General features: G+C 38.4%; 1 protein-coding gene across 3 annotated transcripts in view; it reads right to left on the bottom strand.

Annotated features, from left to right (window-relative positions):
• The window catches only part of TRIQK (triple QxxK/R motif containing), a 60,407-nt gene that overhangs the window by 8,646 nt on the left and 29,637 nt on the right, over positions 1-22,124 (bottom strand). For all 3 annotated transcript variants that reach the window (XM_087750078.1, XM_087750089.1, XM_087750100.1), the window contains one exon: positions 3,317-3,402. In XM_087750078.1, coding sequence (XP_087606204.1) covers positions 3,317-3,402 — 86 coding nt within the window. The remainder of the gene's footprint in view (positions 1-3,316; positions 3,403-22,124) is intronic.

Genomic DNA, 22,124 nt, shown 5'->3' with positions numbered 1-22,124 from the left:
GGGATTGGTTCTGAAAAGTTTTATGTCATTTATAGGGCCTTTTTTTTTAAGCAAATGTTGTCAGCTCTCATGGTGAAATACACAACAGCTGAATTTCATTATCTTCACAGAAATTAAGGACTAAAATCCCTTCACTATTTTCCAGTCCTCTGTTTTGTTCTTCCCCTAAATACTACACCAAGTCTTAGTTTACAGCCAGGATGATAAGCTCTTCAGGACACTACTGCAAAACAGCTCTAGAGGTACCAATGAGCACTAAAAATCCTAATGTTTTAAGTGGCAGTATGGTACTTACTGTGTTAGGTATTTCACAGAATTATAAAAATATTCCTCTTTCCCAGAGAGCTTGTACTTTTACATGTATGATAAGGATATCCTCCCTCTACAGTATTTTTATTAACTGCAACTTAGCTTTTCATAAGCAAATGTTAATATATTTTGAAATGCTGCACACTGCATCATGTACCGAAACCTGGATAAACAAATAAAATATATAGTAAATACACATATGTACATGTTTTCTCAAAGATTTACAAGAACTTTGGACATTTCTATTTAAAGTGCTGCCTACTTATTACATTGCACTGTAGTTACACCGCTTTTTTTTTTCCTCAACACAAACAGTTAATCAACTGTCACAGCACAGTATCGGGGCCTACATCATATAAAAAGACTAAAACCCCAGCCTTTGGAAGGTGAATGATGTCACTTACAACCACCAGAAAACTTTGTTAATATGAAGTGACAACTGTGACGATACCTTCCCAAAGGAAGATCTCAGGCACACTCAAAAGCTCTGAATATTAGGAAATAATTAAAGGATTGCACATTCAAGCCTCAAAATAGTTTCACGAGTGTACATAACCTGATGGGACCTCAACTCTGCTGACTTTTCTGACAGCCACAGACATAAGGAGCAGTTTAACACCCTGCTGTCACACTAAGCAGGAGACTTCAAGAAATTCTTATTTAAAAATTTATCCAGAAGACAACAGAGGAGTAGCTGGGATAGGTGTGGAGGATGAACATGAGAAGATTGCTCTTGGACAGCTGGAGGAACTTAATAACGGACAGAGCAAAACAAGCCCTGCCTGAGGGAGGGAGAGAGGTTATGGGGCTCCACAACTAAGCAGCCTCTCCTGCGGTGTGGAGGGCCATTTCCCTGCAGACACTCCAGGCATATCCACTGCCCATGGTGAAGCTCTGCTGAACTGGAGGGAAAGAGCAGGGTGAAGAGTTGTCACTGCAAGAGGGGAAGAGGTGCAATTTACCCCGAGACATTAAATATGCCTCGCTTCCGTGCTGAGCGCTGCAGTGTCTGTCAGCAGGAGTGCAGAGTTTTATTCTACAGGGATTGCCCACATTCTGGTAGAAGTATTGTAACATTTAGTAAGCCTGAGGTTGTTGGCATTAAGCAGGCTCAGTGAGAAGGATGCATACAAAGGCCCTGCTTTCCTTCCCCCACAAGCATATCCCCGGAGGGAAAGGTGCCCAACTTACCTTACCTTTTGCTTCAGCTCTGTCAGCTTTTCTCAGTAATTAGGAAGCAAAGCAAATGACTGTGATCTTTTTGGGGATGATCCAGAGTCATATTTTAAGGTCCAGGCGTGCAAAAAATATTACAGCCGGAAGACAATATTTTAAAGAATTTCTTTCTTTTTTTTTTTTTTTTTAGAGGCAGAGGCAAAATTGCAAACCTGAGACATTGCACACTGCAACTAGCAGAACCCCAGAAACAACATCCCATGACCTGCAGAGCACGTGTGTGCCTTGATGGCAAAACTGATTCTTATCTAGAAGTCAGCTGGTGTTCTGCTATAACACACAGCAACATGTATGTACAAAATAAGCTGTTCTTGATTTCTTTACTCACTAATAAATGATTCTTCATTATACATATGATTACACATACACTTTCCTATTCTCCCTCATTTTTAAGTAAGAATTACTTAAGAAAATAAGGAAACAGAACAAGTTTTGAAGGACCAAGTTCCATATTTTTCTCACTTGTGAAAGACATGAAAAAACTTGCACATTTTAAAAGAACTAGGCTGTACAGTAAAAGTCTCCAAGTAGAACATCACTTTTAAAAGGTCATGTCATTGAAAGCAAAATGAAAAGAAAAAGTAAAATCTAATAAGAAAGGAAGGAAAAAACATTGCACTCAAAAGGTTAATAATCTATCCTTTAAACAAAAAAGGCAATCTACTTTTTCTCATTAAAACCTGACACACAGCACTAACTGAGGAGATTATGTTGTGAAAACATACTGCATCGCACAGTAATGCTTGATCGAGATCAGCAATCAGGAGCAAAAAGAAAGCACTGTTTCGTGATTATAATAGCAAATTCTGGAAGACAACCAAATACATCATCTGGCAGCTCAACAGCTGTTACAGCTTGGCAGTAATACCTTGGCATTTGCTATAAGCTATAACTTGAAAAAATTGATTTCTCATCTGCCAGAAACAAGAAAATGTTCTTGTTTTAACAATTCTGAAGTTTCCTTCACTAGAATACCCAGGTATTTGATCCACTTTTTTATTTTGCTCAGTTTTTACCCTTGCTGCTAAGCTAACTATCAATTTGATTCAAAAATAAGTTTGAGGGAAAAATACTGGATGCAACTTAAATAAACAATATGTGTTCAGATAAATCCCGTTTTGATGACACACTGGGTAGCAGAGAGCACAAAATATTCCTAATTGTCCTTCTTGCTCATATTCACAGCCATGATCAAATAGTCATTATTATACTTCATACCTGCCTGAAACAGGGACATTTCCAAAATAAAGTTCAGTGCCTTTTCATGTGTTTTGCTGTTAGTTAAGCCTTCTTTTTCCGAGTCAGAGGCATTACACAAGGTTATAGACTGAGATAATAATGCTGAGAATTTACAATACTTAACAAACCCAGTCTTTAAATTACTCCTGGGTATAGGATAGGAAGAGGAAGAAGGAAGATGTTTATTGTAATTTTTATAACTACATGAAATCGTTAAAGCATTTGTTCTGTGTGTAGAGAGGCTCCCTGAAAAGATCAATTTTCTAAGCATACAGTACTTTATTGACCTTAAAGTAAGTATGCATCATAACAAGGACATGGACTACTTAAAATCTTTTAAGCATTTCAACTATTCCAGTTATTTTAGGGTTAAGTAAAAGCAATCCATCATAAATATTTTAGATTCTGGCATTCCACTTAGATTTTGAAGTGTCATAATATCTCTCAGAAATCAATATTCACACAGTACATCTATTGGGAAAAGAAACAACATATACACAAAGGTGGTACAAGCTATCAAATAGATCTCTACCTTTACGCCTAGTGCAGTTTTCTTGGCCTCTGCTTTTAATCTTGTAGCTCTTAACATGGGCCTGGTTTTCTTATAATCTTGTTTTCCTAGAGTAGAAAAGCACATTTAATGAAAACGATGCAAAAAGAAGATAAAGAATGTCTGCAATTATTTCAGTTGAAAAGTCAGATCTAACATTTTGAAAACATCCCACAGTCCAGCACTTTAAGCAGGAGCTACTCTGTAAGACAGGGGCCCGATCTGTGGAACAACGGTCCTTAACACAGACAATGACAGCAACAAGCAAGAGCCAACAAATCAGCGTAGAACCTATCACTCCAGAGAGACATCAAAATACACGTACGGATAGCCATCCACTAGTAAAATGTTTATTAAATTGTTCAGTAAGCATCAGACAGCAAATAAGCAGATTAAAGGTGGATGGCATTTTTCCTCACATTTCAATCAAAACAAAATTTTCATTATAATTTTTGTTGGTTAGTCATCTCTAATGCATATATAAATGTGTAATACAGGACATTATGGTGAGTGTAAATGTTTCATCATTCCGAACCACAACATTATTTGCGAGCAGCAGAACTCACAGACATGCAAGTCAGTCCAAGTAAGCGTTAATAAAACCATTGCTTCACACCATCTGCTTGTAGAAACATGTTACACAAAATTGTCTAGAAGTGTCTTAGATGGACTTTTTAAAAAGTTACGGGGACTATCTCTTCACAAAGACTGCAACTACGTGCTTGGTTACTGTGAGTCCGTATGAACTGAGTTCAGAGGATGACATGCAAGTACTTAGAAATGGCATAAATCATTTATCTCAACTTAATAATAAAGCATAAAACACTTGATATCTCTCAGGGATATTTTTGTTGTCTGAAGGGCCTGTTACTCTTGTACTATCTACTATCAACCACAGCTTCTTTAAGTCAACAGAAGTCAAGGTACAGATCCAGTCACAAAAGGAGGAGAAGGAAAAGAGGAATCTGTGAAGAAACTGCTCAAAGGGGTAGAGCCTCAGTACAATCGCTTTGGCTTTTCAAAAAGTCCTTTCCATTTCCCCCCCCCAATGCATAAATGCCTTTTTCTCCTTTTTGCCTATTTCCAAAGCTAAGCTACAATGCTTAAAGCAGAAATCTTTGGCCATTTTTAACCACTAATGTTACCTAGGTTTACATTTAGCTTTCGTCATTGCTACATTCAAATAATTTAACCTTTTCTCTAAAACTCTGCCCAGTAGTTTTGTGCATGCAACACCCCCATTTGCTCAACCAGATGTGTTCTTACATTCATAACCAATAGTGCAAGCTTCTCATTTTATGATCACCTTCAAAACTGGGATATTATAGTGCAGGGGTGAAATTCTGAAACATGAACTGGAAAAGAAAGGTCTTCTCCAGTGATACACTGGATTCATGGAAACACACCTCTACCTTTGTCCACTCTTTCTATCACTCTGCTCATATTCAATACAGAGCTCCTCTCTAGCATACTGTGGATGCTGAACTTGCATTATGAATTTGCTTTCATTGTATAATCTCTCCTCAGCCCTAGGGATTACATATTGTGAAGGTCTCCGTATTATCCTTTGGTCAGATATTACTCATAAAAGACCTGAAATAACTTAGAAAATACTCAATGACAAAAGAAAAAAATAACTGAAACCATGTCTATTGGGGAAAAAAAAAAGTGCATATATCCAAGGAACCTTCTTGGAGGACAGAGTGAAGAAAAGATGACAGAATGACTGAGGCTCCAAAATATTAATCCAGTCAACATATCTCATTTGCAGGAAAGGACCACTGCAGCATTATTCTTCAGAAGTCAATGATATTCAACAATAGGATGCATCAGGAGTACAGTAATTTTTTTGAACAGTTAGGGAAAGAACTGCAGCAACTACCAAAATGGCTAAGTCATGAGATGAAGCCAGCCAGAAAGAGAATGTGTTTCTTCTCCCTAAAGTACTGCAGTCTAGTTTTGCTACGAAACAGTTAAAGAGCTGTCAGAATTTCCATTATAAATGGCAGAGTTTATAACTCATAAAAATTCACTCCAGGCTGAAATTTGGCATAGATATACCCCAGCCTTGAATTTTTTTGTTTGTTTGTTGGGAGCCAACTTTCAATAAAGTGATGCAGCTGTTCTTACTTACTTGCGAACAAACTATAGAAATTTATCCGAGATGTTTTAAGCATGACAAATACCTTTGTTTAGAAGTCTATAACTGACAAGGACTAAGTTCAATTTCAGTTCTCATAATTCAGGTTTGCTGCTCTCCCATCTGGGGTAAATAAAGCAGGACAGCCAGAGATTCCCCATCCAGTGATGCAACGGTATTAGATCATGAAAACTTGAAAGCTTTGTAAGGCCTGTAAGAAATGGGAAACAAGTTGGCTACTGAAACCCACCTCCCTTTCCTCCCATTGCCCAATCTCCCTCCTCCTCTCCAAGGCTCAACTGTGAAGGTGACAAGAGCAAGGGTAAACATTGCACAGGAGACCCAGCCTAAGAACTAGATCTATCGGTAGGACCAAGTCTATTCCTAGAAAAGGGAAAGCTTATTGGTGTTCTTTCCCTCGGTTTCAAGCACTCTGGTCCTATTTATTCCAGTATCGTGGCTATGGCTAAGACTGGATTCTACTTATCTAGAGAATACTTCCAGATATATATTAAATCTGATATGAACAACTAAACCCCCCTATATAACAAATAGGCTATTTTAATGACTCTAGAGCTGGTAGTTCTCCAAATCTATGCACCTGCCATTAATTTACCACTCTCCTTGCTAAATGTGATAGCCAAAAAGGGGAAAAAAAATATGGTAGGGAAACAGTCTGAGTCCGCCAAGTGCAAAAGTTTAAAAAGGGCATCTGTGGAGTCCTTTGTAATGAAAACCAGATTTAGCAATTGTACTAAAAGACTCTTAAAGCATCTGAACTTTCTGAGGCCTTGGGAAAGACGTCTGTACTACAGGACTATAAAGAACTATGAAATGCAAAGCCCCTACCACGTGAATGCTGATCATTACCACCTGGAAAACAAGGAGAAATACATAATACAAGCTCCCTATGTTCTTTTGGGTCTGCAAATTCAACCAGTTGGAATACATATATTCACACTCCCAATGACTTCTAGTTTTATCTCACTTATCCTACAAGCTTTCTTGTACACTTATCTGTCAGAGTCATCAGCTTAGGCTGTTTCTTCTTCCCAGGAACTAACCGTCAAAGCCAGTTAAGATGGACTCATCAGACAAAGCCCCATTTGTCTGCTTTACCTAATGTCTATTCAAGACAGACACTGAGTTTTCCTGAGGGAATGTAGGAAGGCAAGAAGAAGAAGCCAAAAATATAGAATTGGAAAATTTCCAGACCAAATTTTGTATTACTTAAGCAAAATCCTTTCCTCTTCTACTTCTCATTATCATTATCAGTTCTTCATCTCATCTCTTCTCTCAAACTCCAATGTCAGCTTTCCTTAACTTTTTTTATAACTACCCCAATTTCCATTTTTTTTTTACAAATTTGTCACTTCTTTCTTTACAACTTTTCCCAAGTCCATCGCTTTCTTTCCATTTTTAAGACCAAAGACCTAGTCCACGATAAGGCAACTTTTCTTACTGACTACAGCCATCATCTCCCTGCTTGTCTTGCCTCCTGCCAACACCAGGTGCAAAGATCATCCACCTTTCCACTTCAGTGCCTGAAGTTGCCTTTGCCCTTTGGAAGCTCTCCAGAGCTCACCTTTCATCCCGCCCCTTCCTTCCATCCTTCTTGCAGTTTTTTCTACTCCCTTGGTGGCAGAGTGACCTCAGCAGCAGCTGAACTGAGTTGTGCCCTGTTTACAGATCCGGCTTTGAAAACTTTCCACAGGTAGAAATGAAGACTATCCTACTAGCTGTAGAATTAGAAAAGGGTGAAGATAAAGGTGAAATATAGGCACTTTTTGAGCTAATAAACACAGCTGTATTGTGAAAAATGCCAAAGTGTCTCCCTCAGAGTGAATATTAGGGATTCATACAATATGCAACATGACTTTGTTTCTCCTCATGTAACTAGGATTACAAACCTACAGATTTCACAAGAATTTTTGTGATTTATCTCTACTCACAAGGGAAATTGAGATCCCATATATCTTCTATTCAATAATTTCAATAACAGATTAGAGACGATCTGATCTGGTACATTCAGTATTCTTTTTAACTAAACCTCCAATGACACCCTGATTAATGCAAAACTCCAACTAAATAATACATATGAGCTAGACAAGTTCATTAAGTTCTGGGTGACCATTTTTTTTTTAGTCTACAGAAATACTGTGACATTACCAGGTAGCACACATAACATTGTACTTTTGCATACATACCAAGCTCTGTTATACACGCAACTGAGAATGCAACATGCTGAGCATTATATTTAAGAAAAGTGACTACATTTAAGACTGTGTTTAAAGATGCTGCCATTTAAGATACAACCTGAACAAATCTATAGAATAACTTCACGACAGAAAAAATTAGATTCCCAACACTTCTAGATATTTACTCTTTCATTCTAACAATCGCTTATTACTGGAATTGAATAACAAGACTAAAGACTGTCTCTCTGCTTTTCAATTCATCAGGCTTTAGCAGAAACGGGACTGCGTCTTTGGCCTTTGTTGATGCTGCTGTCCAATCTTATTATCATATGAATATCTAGTTATTGTTTTATAAATGTTCACATTTCAGGAGCTCCCTGCTTTCTTTTCTCTCAGTAGACTTTACAATATCCACCTTCATTATCATCATGTGGCAGCATTGCTCTTTGCCTGCATTTGCTACTTTAAAAATTAATGCACTGCTATTTTCTGAATACTGTACTGCGTAAGCTGCTTATGAGTACATTATGCTATCAAGCAAGCACATGCAGAAAAGCTTCCTAAACTGTTATTCTTTCAATGAAAATACAGCTGGTTCTGCTTCAAAGGCACTTCTTTTCACCTGCAAATGGACTTGCTCCTACACTTATTCCTCAATTCATTGTCTTTTATTTGTGTCTGCAAATCTTTAATTGCCTTTAATTAGAAAAAAGTAAATTCAGTACTTTAATCTTGCAAATACATTCAATCATAATTCTGTCTGGGATGAATACCAAGTTCTATTCAGTGACTGATCTTTATAACAAAGGTATATAAATTTATTGTCCGTTTATATAGACCACACCAATTAAGTCACAATGGAAAAGCAAATAGATAAGAGTCAAAATATTTGAAATGAGAAATGTGCAATCTAAATTTAATTACTCAGACAAATTATTTGAAGATGAGTTATTTACAGCATGCCAAAAAACCTGACAGATAGTAAAATTTGCTAATCAACATTACAGATTTAAAATTCCTTTCAGCACTTTCACTATAATTCGTAACAACCAACAAACTGCTGTCCTGAATCTTTCTGTGCTGGTATTATAGTCATAATCAAAACATTAGTAAGACATTTTCCATACAGTAGCAATCCATTTCATATGTTAAAGTATTCCTTAAGTTGTAATAAAACTACAACTACTGGGTAAATTTTAGTTACCAGTAGTAGTTTAACTAAAGTACATTAATGTAACTGATGCTGAAACCTATACTAAAATGTATACATAGCTAGTCAGAAACTAGGGACAGACTGTGGCAAGCTTTACTGTCAAAGTGAAAGTGTGAAATCACACACCTAGTTAAACTGAAATCAATGTTCTTATTATGATTATTGATCTGAATTAGCAAAGGTTCCACGAACCTTCCCATGAAATCCTGCAGATGAACACAGAACAAGAAAATGGTCCTCTGGTCTTTTCAGGGTTTTCACAGTCTGATTTCGAGCATCCCCTCCTTTTGCCCGCTGTAACAGGGGGAAGGGAAAAGTTAGATCTCGCTGGCAGGGATGAAGGTCCAAGATGGAGGAAGGCTCAGTCACACTATCCTCCACAACCTCCTTACATGCGAGACATAGAAGGTCACAGCCATTGCACCTGACTTCAGTTTTAGGTGATTGCTTGTTTAGGTCCCTCTTTACTTCCCATAGAGACACTTCTCCAAAGAGTGAGTGACAGCAGTCTAGGACAGCCTAAAGTGCTCCCTGGCAGCACCTATTTTACTGTCATCAACAACAGAGAGAGCCTAGAGTTGTTCAGCACCCAAGTCAGGCAGGTTGGTTTCACCTCTAAGGTTAAGCAGAATGAATCTGAGCCAAAGAAACTAGATCCAAAGGACAAGTGGAGAAGGAGAATCGGTTTCCTACATGATTTTATCTGGACTCTCGGGACATTTGCAGACATGGCCAAATTACCTGTGAAGTAATTATCTTAAGTATTATTAGCACTAGAGAGAGAACATCAGAGAGCCACGAAGGGACTGTAAAATGCATCTAAAACCACAGCTTAACTGGTGGTTCCCATTGAATTCCACCCTTGCTCAGCTATGCTGTGGTGGTTCCCAAGCCAGCTAGCTACGTCTGTACTACAGAGCCACTGTTGCAAAGATGTACCATAATTATCACATTACTTCAGAACTGTTCCTGTGTGCCAGCTATGGTCCCTGGCACTTTAAGCTACAGCCTCATAGGATAGTTTAGGTTAGAAGGGATTTCTGGAAGTCATCTGGTCCAACCCTCCACTCACAACAGAGCCAGCTTCTAAACTGGACCCAGCCTGAAAGTTACCTTCAGTTGCTCAGGGAGCTAGTCTAGCTGAGCTTGTCTAGTTGAGTTTTGAGTATTTCCAAAGGTAGAGATTCCACAACCTCTCTGAGCAACCTTTTCCAACATTTGACCATCCTTCTGCTAAAAACGTTTTTCACCTACTTAATTGGAATTTCCATGTTCTAACTTGCCTCTTGTCCTACCATTGTGCACCTTTGAGAAAAGTTAGGCTTCACCCTGTCTGTAGCCTCCTATTAAATATTTGTAGACAGCAATAACATCTCAGCTGAGCCGTCTCATCTCAGAGCTGGACAAACCAGCTCTCTCAGCCTCTCCTTGTACATCCCATGTTCCAGACAGTCATCTTGGCCCTTCACTGGACTCCAGTATGTCCATGTCCTCCTTCAAGTTTTCTTGAAGATGGGAATGGCATTTGTCTTTTTCCAGTCATCAGGGAACACTTCCTTGGAACCAGCTAAATGGCTGACACCTCAGGGAGAATTTGGCCATAAAATCACATTGTCTGAAATACCTTAACGTAGCTATAGTAGTGTAACTAAAGCGCACCAAAGGAATTCAGCAGGGTCTATAAACAGCAAGTCAATGGACTAAAAAGTTCAAATCAGTTTGTACTTTCAACAATTCCATAACTTTACAGTAGTTTGTTTTTCAATAGGAGGGAATATAAGTATATTTTTTCCCTACACGCCCTAGAACTCCTCAAATCTGTGTTCTATCACCTCAGACACAGTAGAAGAATTTTTCTTTAAGTGCCTTTATTAATGCCAGCAAGTTAGGTGTCTGGCATGGGGAAATAAGTGTTTTCTCAAGTGCTTTGTAACATCACCCAGATCCATAAAGGTACCTAGGCACCTAGCTTCTAAGGTGTGTGTACAGAAGTATATGATTGAGTATCTTTGAGATATTTTAAACCAGTCGCTGTATATTAATTAACAGAATTTCAACCTGGTGAAACTTTACTCACACATGACACATCTTAAACATGCATGCCTCATCCATAACACTGTAACTCTAAAACTGGAAATAACTATTTGTTCAGGATGTTAGAGGAACCTCAGAAAAACAAAATTCCAAAGGAATTTCAGGCCTAACCTCAATTAACATCAGACAGCAAATCGCACATCAGTAACGGTGTTACAAGCTACGTTTGAGAATCGGCATCAGAACTCTAGCTCACATCTACAGAAACAAGACCAAGTATTTATTACTGATTTTTTGTGCTCTTAGCGTCACACAGCCATATTCAATGACCATTCTTTTCCTGAGAAGCAAAAGTAAGATTTTCTTATTTTTAATTGCTGTGATTCCAAATGGTGTTTTTGGAGTCTTAGGTTAACAGAAACATTTTGATATGTCTTATACGTACTCAGGGGTATGTCTGTACTCAGAAAAGGCATGAAAACCCCCCACAGCCTCTCTCTTTTTTATTCAGGTTTAATGGCAGCTCAAATCACTGACCATTTTTCAATCTTGAGAGACGGAACAGCTTGACACTAATAATACATTTGCAAAGGACACATCATCATTTAACACAACATTAAGTGCTCAGGGACAACTTTTTACCGTAGACACAATGTGCTCTGAGCTCAGGGTTGACATTTAATGCTACAAAGATAATCCAACCAGTCATTCAAGAGGGGTAAATTAATTTTCAAGCAACTATATTTCAGCTTTAAGCCAACAAGAACGATGCATTAAAATGAATAATTGCTTTTTTTTTTTTAATGCTGCATGAAAGATTAAAAAAATCCCAAAATATAAAGCATCCTTAAGTATACCAAAATATACCCATTTCATTATTGCTATCTTTCCCTGATTCCAAAACAGAAGTCTGGTAATATTTCTTAAATATAATATTCTAACTGAAAACAGAAAATCCCTCGGAATTTGCTCTGAGTTGCCATGAAAAGAAGCATTTCATTAAAGAAATGCTTTACATTAAAAATTTGTATTAGGCATACATTGAATATAATGAGTAACTAAGAACATATTTAAATTAGCACCTTTTCTGATACTTGTTTTAAGGAATATTTTAAAAATCTATATAAGCATTTAAGAAAAGAAATTCAGAAAACTGGTTATCAATAATGTACAAAAGAAAAAATAACATCAACACTTTAAATCAGCTAATTAGTCAGGTAATTTCATTGTTTTCAATACCTGTAGAATATACTCAATTAACTGTAAGACCATAATAAAAGGCCTGAAGAACAGCACTAAAAATATTGATGCTTAGTAGATACTATTTGATGGGCAGTCCTTTTTCACACCTTTCAATGCTAAATCATCTTTTACAATCTTTTGCTCAAGCCCAATAGGTGCATGCCTACAGCTATTAAAAAGTAATAGCTCCACGTAAAAGGAGTATCTTCAACACACGTGATGGCAGTTCTTCAATTAACCTTTCCAACAATCTCCTTAACATTTCCTACTCAAATAGACAACTATGAAAACATTAAATACCTTTCTTAAAAATAAATTAACACAATTAATTTGAAACAGATCACTGGGTGGGTGCTTTGCTTCTTCTCCACTTACTTAATATATACATGCATCAATGTGCATACGTAGTTTTGAGCACACTTTTATTATTTTGCTATGAAACAACTACTAGCACTTGCACTTTCATATAAACAACCATGTTTTAGTATAAATTCTGAAAAAGAGAAAGGCAAAACAAAAATACTACTGCTTAGGAGTGAAGTACGTGCCAATAACACAATTAAAAGCCATACTTTTATGAAGCATTTGATTAGATGATTTTTGGACAACAGAAACTATCGTGCTATTTCTTTGATGCCGAGAGGTGTGAAAAAGGCAGCGTAACGCGTGGTAAGAGCGACACAGGGCACACAAAGGGTCTTTCTGCCTTTGTGAGACAGACTGCACCCAGCTCCAATTTGGCTTAAGCTGATTTTATTAACTTTGTTGGCTGCAAATAGAAGAAAATGTGATATAGCCTGAAATAAGTAGGAACAGACTTATGGTCAGAACTTTCTAGGAAGACAGAGGTAACATGCAGTGCCATCGTTCCAGAGCTGTGCAAGTCCTAAGCGTGTTCTTCTGGTCTTTGCCATCTCTGTCTCTAGAGGCCTCAGAGTTTTTTTAATATATCCTGTTTCAAGGTGTACTCATAGGTCACTTAATAGCAGAAAAAGCTGAACAGGAGGGGATCTGCCAGATAGAATCTAAGAGAAGAGAAAGAGAGATGATTACACTGTTGTCACAGATACCGACCTGGAGGACACATCCAGCAACCATGTTCCACACAGGGACTACAGAGTCACAGAAAAACAGGTCCTTAAAAATGGAGATAGCACAGCCTCACTAGCTTTCCCCCTGTGCTTCACTAGGTTTATCATGAAAAGTTTCCTCATGTCCAGTATCTAACTCAAATCTCCCGTACTGAATTCTTAGCACATTACTTTTTGTCATATCCACCACAGACTTGGAGGACAGTTGATTTATTCCCTTCTTCTTTGCATAAGGCTTTTATATATTTAATGACTGCCCTTACATCTCTCAAGTCTTCTGCTCTCCAGGTGGAACCAGTCCTTCAGTCCCAGTCCTTCAGTCCCAGTCCTTCAGTCTTTGTTCTCTGGGCTCCTCTTACTCTCCTCTGGACTTCTTTTCTGATCTTTGTACAAAATTCGAACACAGCACTTCACCTGAGGCCTCACTGGTGTCTTTTATGTATATACTCTCCCTACACATTCAATCACAGTCTGCCTGTGACTCTGCTCAATTTTACAAACCCTTTCTCCAAAATTATTGCCTAAGCATTTCTTATTCATATTCAGTCCGTGGGTTCATTATTTATACCAAAGTTAAGAATCTTGCCCTTTTCCTTGCTGGATTATATTCTATTTTTCCAAGCCATTTCATCAATTTCTCAAATTCAGTTTGAATTTTAATCTTAAACTCTTATCTCTTTATTGCCTCCCATACTGGTATAATTTGCAAACTAAATTCAACATCCCACTTGCAATTAAAATATTGGGTCCAGGACAGACCACTATGGATCCCTCATTACACCTTTATAAACAGACAATAAACCATTAATAACTACCGAGAACAGCTTTCATACCAATTTGGTAGCCATCTCGCAGTAGCTTCATATTCATGCATCTCTAGTTTGTTTACCAGAATACATTGTCAAAAAGCCTTAACAAGGTCAAGGCATATGGCACCTCTTCCTCTTCCCCATCAATAAGGTTTGCTACTCTGCCAGAGAAGAAAATTGAATTGATTTGACAAATCACATTGGCTGTTGCCTACCTCCTTGTTGTACTGTAGGTGCCTACAAGACACTGTCTGTCCCTGTCCTGAAGAGCTTACTGTGAAGGATGAGGAAGCTGCATTCAATAATTTATGAATATTATTTGTCCCATCTGTTTGCTTGTTATTGTGATGTTGGCTTTATAATTACTAGACGTTAGCTCCAATATAAGCTAGCCTGTGCTTAGGCAGGAAGGTAGAAAAATACTACTAACAGTTCTCCACTGAGAGTACTTAAAGACAATAAAGGAAAATACAGAGACTGATGACCAGGTCATCCAATTCAGTTGCCCACAATAAAGCATATCCATGTAACAGATGTTCCACAAAACATTTCTCTGTTTTTCTTATCCCCGCAACTACATAGCCAGAAATTTCTCCCATTGTCTTACATAAATTAGTTTCTTTTGACCTTAAACAGAACAGGAGCAACTGAAGTCACAGCAGAAGTCAAAGATTCCCTACTAGGGTATTTTTTGGGGGAAAAAAACCAAGACACATGTAAATGATGATAAGACCATGATCAAAAGGAAAGCAATACCCCCTTCCTTCTTTTCCCACTGAAGAAAACACCTTCAACAGCCCTAGCCTATCTGAACCAGCAAGAAAATCTTCCAGACCACGTCTCTGGCAACAAGTTTAACCTCTTGATCACATGAACAGGACCAAACCAACCACTGCCTGAAAAACGTTTTCAATACCACTAATTTGACTTTTTATTCCCAATTACTCTGGTGTGTATCATGCTACTGCCAGACAACATCACTGAGTCATTCACAGCAGTGGTTGCTGAATAAGCACCACAACATCACCAAGTACTGTAATAATAATATTAAACTTTCTGGATAAAGGGTCAGTGGTGTTTCAGGTGAGGAGGATCTCTCTCCCTCTGCCATAGTTAACCCCATACTACATGATGTGTCCAACCTTATTAGGTGACCAGGGCCTGTCCATGGGGGAATGTCACAAGGGGACTGTGGCACCACATGGATCTGGAATCATCCCTTCTCCTGTGCCCCTGCTCCTCCACGAGCCCCCTCCCAGGAGCCACAGACTTCCCCAACCAAACCTGACCAGCCATTCTGCTGTGGGACTTTGCTTAGAGGAGGGATGGGAACAGGTAGGCCAGGAAGGGAAGGACACAACCTGTCACCCACAGCTTTCTTTTCCCTAGCTGGAATAGTGAGGTCTTGGGGGTGGCACAGAAAACCTAAGCAACTCGGAGAACGGATGAGGTCAAATGAAACAGAGTACCAGACGTCCACTGCAGATACCACATTGCATCCATTTCTAACAGTTTCACAGTTTTCTGTTCTCACGCACAATAGGATGGCAGTATTTGAACGGTATTAGTACATCACCCAGCATTAAATCATATATCCAATTATATGAAAAACAAAAAAAGCCTTGCGGCAAACAAAGAACATTGACAAAGTTTCATGATAAGCCAGGGACAGAGCCTCAGAGACAGTGCAGCTCAGGAGAAGCCAGGGCCACTTCTCTCCAGTGCCTGCCTTGTTGAGCTGAAATCCCTTTTAACATTGGCCTGTGTCCTTGCTGCCAAGATAAAAAACATTATTTGCTTCAGATTGACACATCATTAATTCACCACTGGTCACAACTTGCTAAAGAAAAGCTTCCCAAGTCTGAACCAAACAAAGCATGGACTGGAGCTAGAACTTGTGGGTAACAGACTAAATTTATGGATATAGTCCAAGTATGGGATTCATGGCATTCACCTAGGAGTGGAGAAGTTGCAAGAGCTGAGGGGGACACCCTATGAACAATCACAGCCACATCACACCCCAAGGACAACGGCACAGTCTAAAAAGGGAAAGAGTGGAGGAAGGAACAAAAGACCTCTGGGTCAAGAGACTTGCATGAGGTCAGGCACCAGAAGAATAGCACAACCGTGATCCTGAATGCCTTAACTCCTGATCCAGTGTCTTATCCAGTGGATAATGCTTTTCTCAGAATTGAAAATAAATTGGATGCTGTCTGCCAAGATGCAGTAATTCCCTACTAGTAAGTCATATCATTCTGGACCAGCTGTATATTACGAGACCATCCCAAAATACAAGTTGTAATTTATTAATTCTGCCTAAGTAAAAGGTTTCCAGTAATACTGTCAGCATTTGCAGTTCTCACTTCAATGAAGCATATTGCGAAGGATGCTTTGTCAGACCTATATATCACTGTCACTCCAGGAGTCAATGCACCGACAGTCTTAGCAGAGGTGGATGTTACAGGATACTGTGAAAGTGATTATGTAAGATGGAAAAGCAGGTTTTTGGAGTCTCACTCCAGCAATGCAGAAATCAGAGGCTTTTAATGGAATTAGCGGAGAAGGGAACATCTCTTGTACACATCACCATTATCCCTTGGGATCCTAAAATTACTTGTGAGGAATAATCTCTCCAACTCACCCATAATTTTAGCACTCCTAAGAACTACGTATCTTCAGTTCGCCCATAATTTAAACTTCTTTCCTTCAACAGAAACACCACCTGACAGGTCTTAACTAAAAGTGAATGACAGCAATAGCAGCTTACTTAAAAGTGTAAAGGAAATGCATATTTATGAGCACCCAGAGTAATGGTTTATGGACCTCAGAACTAAAGGTGTAATAATGTCTTGAAGGCATATTAGGAGACATAATTTTACCTTCAAAAGCCAAACTGGGCTACAGCCAGTGATGAGATCTGTGTTTGTGTTAAGATAATAGGATAGAGAAGCCTAGCTAACCTTAAAATTTATCTTTATTTTTTCAGACATACCACTCCATCCTTTTCCCTTCCCTTTCTGAAGGCTCATAGAAAAGGAACTCCATGTGTATGCATGTAGCATATTAAAACATGTAAAATAATGGCATCTTACTCCTGACTTCAGGACTGGACTTGCTGCCTTACAGGTGAATGTCTGGTATCATTCACAAACACTGCAATCTTCAATATATAATGAAGAATAGCTAGGCTTTACTTCACATCCTCTCTGTAGGCATATAAATTTGTCAAGTAACTTAATTGCTGTATTTTTCCAATCACTTTGCCATCAGAGTGATGGTAATGAGTTTATCTGAGACCTTTTGATTTTATTTCATCATTCGCACCAGCATCAGCGTTCTGTTGATGTTTTAATGAAGAAAGTCAGTCGGTTTCAGTAATAGTCTTATTTTGAACATGACTATATTATAAACAATTTAAACAGCGAAAGACACATATTAGGGCAATTTATTCAAAGAAACAAGGCCTGCTCCCAGCATAATTTTTTCTGAAACCTTATTCCACAGGATGATCTTTTAAGTACGCTACCTCTTGTAGAAAACATACAAAAGCTGGAGAGGCTGCTGAGGAAAATAGTCTAACATCTGGAAAACTATTTAATTAGAGCAGATAAAGCATAGAGCTGTTTTCTATTCCTGAATCTTCCATAAAATTACTGTATGACCCTGGGAAATTTCTTTTCCTTGCAAGACTTTGGTACTCATCAAAAACTCTGAGATCCTGGTGTAACTCTGAGATCTAATGGTGTAACAGAAGTGAAAAACACTCATGAGTGTTATCTATTAGAGATTATTCTCTGATGGCCTATATTAATTTCTTCTTAAAGATTTTACAATTACATTTACAAATATAATGAGAAACAATTAAAAAAAAGTACCTGAAAAAGTAACCAAATCTGCTATTGACCCTTAAAGTCAATTTCTTATTCATTAAAAATGTGTGTTAAATATTTATAAACCCATGCACAAAGCAATTTCAGTTTCTGGAATTAAAAGCATACAAAATTAAACAGACCTAAACAGAAAACTGACTTTTACCTATGCCTGTTTCCTCACAAACTGTTTATATGGGCACTGCTCTGATCACAAAGGTCCTGCGTAAGCGCACGCCCCCCTCTGTCTCCCCTTGCTGAAGAAGTCCCTCTCTGCAGAGTGACCTAGTGTGTTCTAGCAGGCGATACAGGACGCAGAACTTCAGCCATGCACCATTAGGTGACCAGTGACTAATGCAAGTGCATCTCCTGTGGGAAAGTCCTCATGTGCAGCATCAGCAGAGAAAATCCCCCACCTCCCGTGGTGGTGGGCTCCCACCAGACAGGACAGGCATTGCTCACGACAGATGAGAGAGGTTATTTGTAAACTACCTGAACAGTTCGCTATTAACATTTCTCGCTCTGACTGATTTCATTCTTTAAACATACCAGAAAGGACACCTTTATTATACACAGCATGTAGAGTGAAAAACAGCCAATGTATTTCTTTTTCAGAGTCATTTTTCAGTTCCTCACAACCTAGAGGTTCGTCTCACATTTGAAGTGTATTGTTTTTCTGAATGTCTCATTTCAGAGATAGATAGATATAGAAACACAGAACAAAACAAAGCCACACCCCCTCCCTATGGCCTGTTTTTCAACAGCTCATTTCCTCAGAAGAAAAGAGACACAACTTCACTTTCAGTAACAACACAGTCCTTATGACAGACATACTTTTCCTAGACCCAAGAAAAAGCCAGTGGATCTGATTATGTCAAGTTCTAAGAATTTAGCAAAGGGATTTTGCATATGCAGAATAGAGGACACTAAATTATTAAAACAAAATTACTGCAACTAACATTTGAGTGAAACATGCATGAAATGAAGATTTACATTGAGTTACTTCTTAGTTCTTTTGGTGCAAAATCCAAAGGTGTAGCAGAAACACAATGCTAATTTAATGCTCATGTTCTAATCAGTAATTTTTTTTTCTTACAATAAAACGGCTACAGAGTGTGGCAAAAGGACGGACAGTTCACCCCGTGGTGTGCTAGTGCTTCATTTTTTTATTGTTTTTCTCCACAGAAATATCATAGGAAAAATCTTTAGGCACTCATCTGTATTTTTAATACAGATACAGATACTAGCAAGTTCAAAGGCAGGCATTGAAAAGTCAAGGAATAAATATAAAGTTGTCTGCTCCTAAGATATATACCAGAATACAGACTTCTATGACTTTTTATCATTTTATGATAATGTATGCTGCTTAGAAGCCCCTTTCTCTTTCAGTAGCTAAGTAAATATGGATGATAAGACTTGTTGACCAAGTTGTATGAAGTGTAGTAAATGAGGCAAGGGACCAATGGAAGATGACAAATGCATTTATGGTTAGGGTAATAGATGAGGACCAGAATATCGTTTCCTCTCTCAGCCACATGTTTTGGGTATGACCTTGGACAAGACATTCACATTTTGATTCATCAAATGTGCAAGCAGTCCTAGATAACAGTCTTCCTTCTACTGGGTTAGGAGAAGTGCAGAGACTTGATGAGGTAAAACATGCCAATAGTCTTACTTCATTCTTCTCTGAGGCCAGCATCCCACGCCACGATCAAATGGCAGCCTTCGCTGATATGTCCCTGCGATATGTTAGTGACCAATAGTCCACATAAATACATGTGCCTTGATCACTTTCTACTCCAGATGTTTACCCAACTATAACCCACTCCAGCCAATGCATCGACCTATTCCAAGATTTACTGGGAACAAAGCTCTTTCACTGTCACCCATACTGGTGTGCACTTCCAAGATCTGAGCAATTTTATGCCGAAGATTTCAGTAATGCTTAGTGCTGCACACACACATGAATTTCTTTCAAAATGTGCTAAGCTATGTTAAAATAATTCTTGGGAAGTGACTGATTTTGCATACGCTGTTCAATAAATAAATACATAGGTGGAGAAGGAAAACTCCACCTAAAGAAAGGTCATACATCAGTCAGCGATGTATGCAGTGGAGACAGCCCATGTTACCGTGCCCTTATACCACAGCCTTTGGCACCTGCTGTACACTGTTTCCAAACTCTTCCTATTTACTTACTGAATGAAATATGTTCCCAGGTTCCTTGACAACCTACATATACATTGCATTTCTCTTTTCTGCCCCCCTGGAGATAAGCTAATTGCTAGAAGTATTTGGTGCGAACCATTTTTTAGTTTCCCATTGACATTTTTTGATGACAAGAATGCCTGAGTCACATCCTATTCCTACCAGTGGGACATGTTGCAACAGCTAGGGCCAAGGGGTGACATAAGAAAGTCCTGTCAAAAATGTACAACTGGGGATCCTCCGAGAAACTGCACACTGTACTTCCTACTAGACTGTTAAGTACTGCACTTCTACAATATAAAGAACAAAAAGAGCAGCAACACCAAATGTACACCCAGCAGTTTATTAAAACACCCCACAAACAGGAAAAGATGATGCTGTGGAAATATTTTGATAGTTTCACCACATTATGTTGAGAGCACAGGCACGGAAAAATAAAGCTTAATATTACCATCGAAATATGCCTCTTTTCCCTCATCTCTCTCCTTTCAGCCTGGACTTTCAGCATGAATTTCATATTCTCTTCAACAAAAAGGAAAAAAAGCCTGTGAAATTCAAGATTATGTTTTCAGTTCTCCTGAAATCTTGATTTTGGTGAAAATAGTATTAATTTTTCCACAAGTAAAACTACAGTTAGAAAGTTATGGTAATCCTTCCAAATGCATTTTCTAGCTATAAATATCTCAGAAAGCTGCTCCACTTTGCAGTGAAATTTTGTCCATATGGAACATATGACTAGGAAGGACTTGGTGAACTACTGAAATCCAGTACTCTGTTAGTGAAGGCACCCATAGCATTCAGTTTTGTTCAAAACTTACCATAGAAAACCATCACTTGGAAAACAAGTTAGAGCTTTGTTTTATTTTTTTTTTTCTTTAGCACTACAAGTAGGACATTACTCAAGAAGCTCAGTCTCCTATTGGTAATAAACCGCCTTCTAATGTCCAGCTATGTTTCTTTACGGACAATTTATACACAGTTACAGACTGGATATATGTGGACTGTTGTCTTTCCCAACTGTTTACTCCCAGAACGTTCCCTGAGAGGAACCATATTTGTCTCAGTTTGTGTTCAGCTGTGCTGAACAAGGCTCTTCTTGGTCATCCTACTAGTTCTTTCAGCATCTCTCTCATTTTCAATTCAACTTTCTTAAACATGGATGAGCAAAGCAGTACACAGTACTTCAAACACACTGTCTCCAGTGTCCTATTTAATGGCTTTAGTATTTCTTGTATCTACTTTAAATACATACAACGATAAACCACACTTTTTTTCATGACCATACTTCAGGTGATCATCAGAAACAAGGGGACCTTTCCTCTAAGATTCCCAGCTGATGAATTGACAGCATTGGTATTGAGCTAACTGGTCATCAAAGTAAAGAGATTCGCCATGTTTTAAGATGCTGATGCAATTCACCCTGACCTTCCCACACAGAGATGTATGAGCAGTACCATATCATTAGTTTTCTGTTTCTTCATCTGCCCATGCGTACTGAGCGTACTGAGCAGCTCCAAGAACCTTTTCTGTGGTAGGACTCTATGCCGGTACCACTCCAAGTAAATATTCCCAGCATTTCAGAAACAAATGAGAATAATGGCAGAGAATGTCAGAATAATTCAGGATTGAAGGGACCTCTGGAGGTTACCTACTCTAACCAGAAGCTAGGCCAGGCTAAATTCAAAGTTTGATCCCATGGCTCAGGTCTTCATACAACTCAGTTTCAAAAAATTTCCAGATACAGAAATGCCACAACTTCTCTGGGCAACCTGTACTGGTGTTTAGCCTCCTTTATCGTGAAACTTTTCCAAAACTATTACTAAGTTAGCAACATGAACAGTTCTTCGATAGTACTTTAACAACAGACAGCAAACAATTTGTGAAAAAATGTAATAAGCTTTTCCAGTATCTAAGTGTTATTCATTTTATCTTCACACTTACAGACTGGATTTTGCTCCCAGTTACACGGATGAGCATCTGAAATAA

The sequence above is a fragment of the Nipponia nippon genome, unplaced genomic scaffold (assembly GCF_047370975.1).
Source record: "Nipponia nippon isolate SJK-2023a ecotype South Korea unplaced genomic scaffold, ASM4737097v1 scaffold_1, whole genome shotgun sequence".
Lineage (NCBI taxonomy): Eukaryota > Metazoa > Chordata > Aves > Pelecaniformes > Threskiornithidae > Nipponia > Nipponia nippon.
Note: the sequence above shows the minus strand (reverse complement) of the source record. Positions and strands in the feature narration are given on the sequence as shown.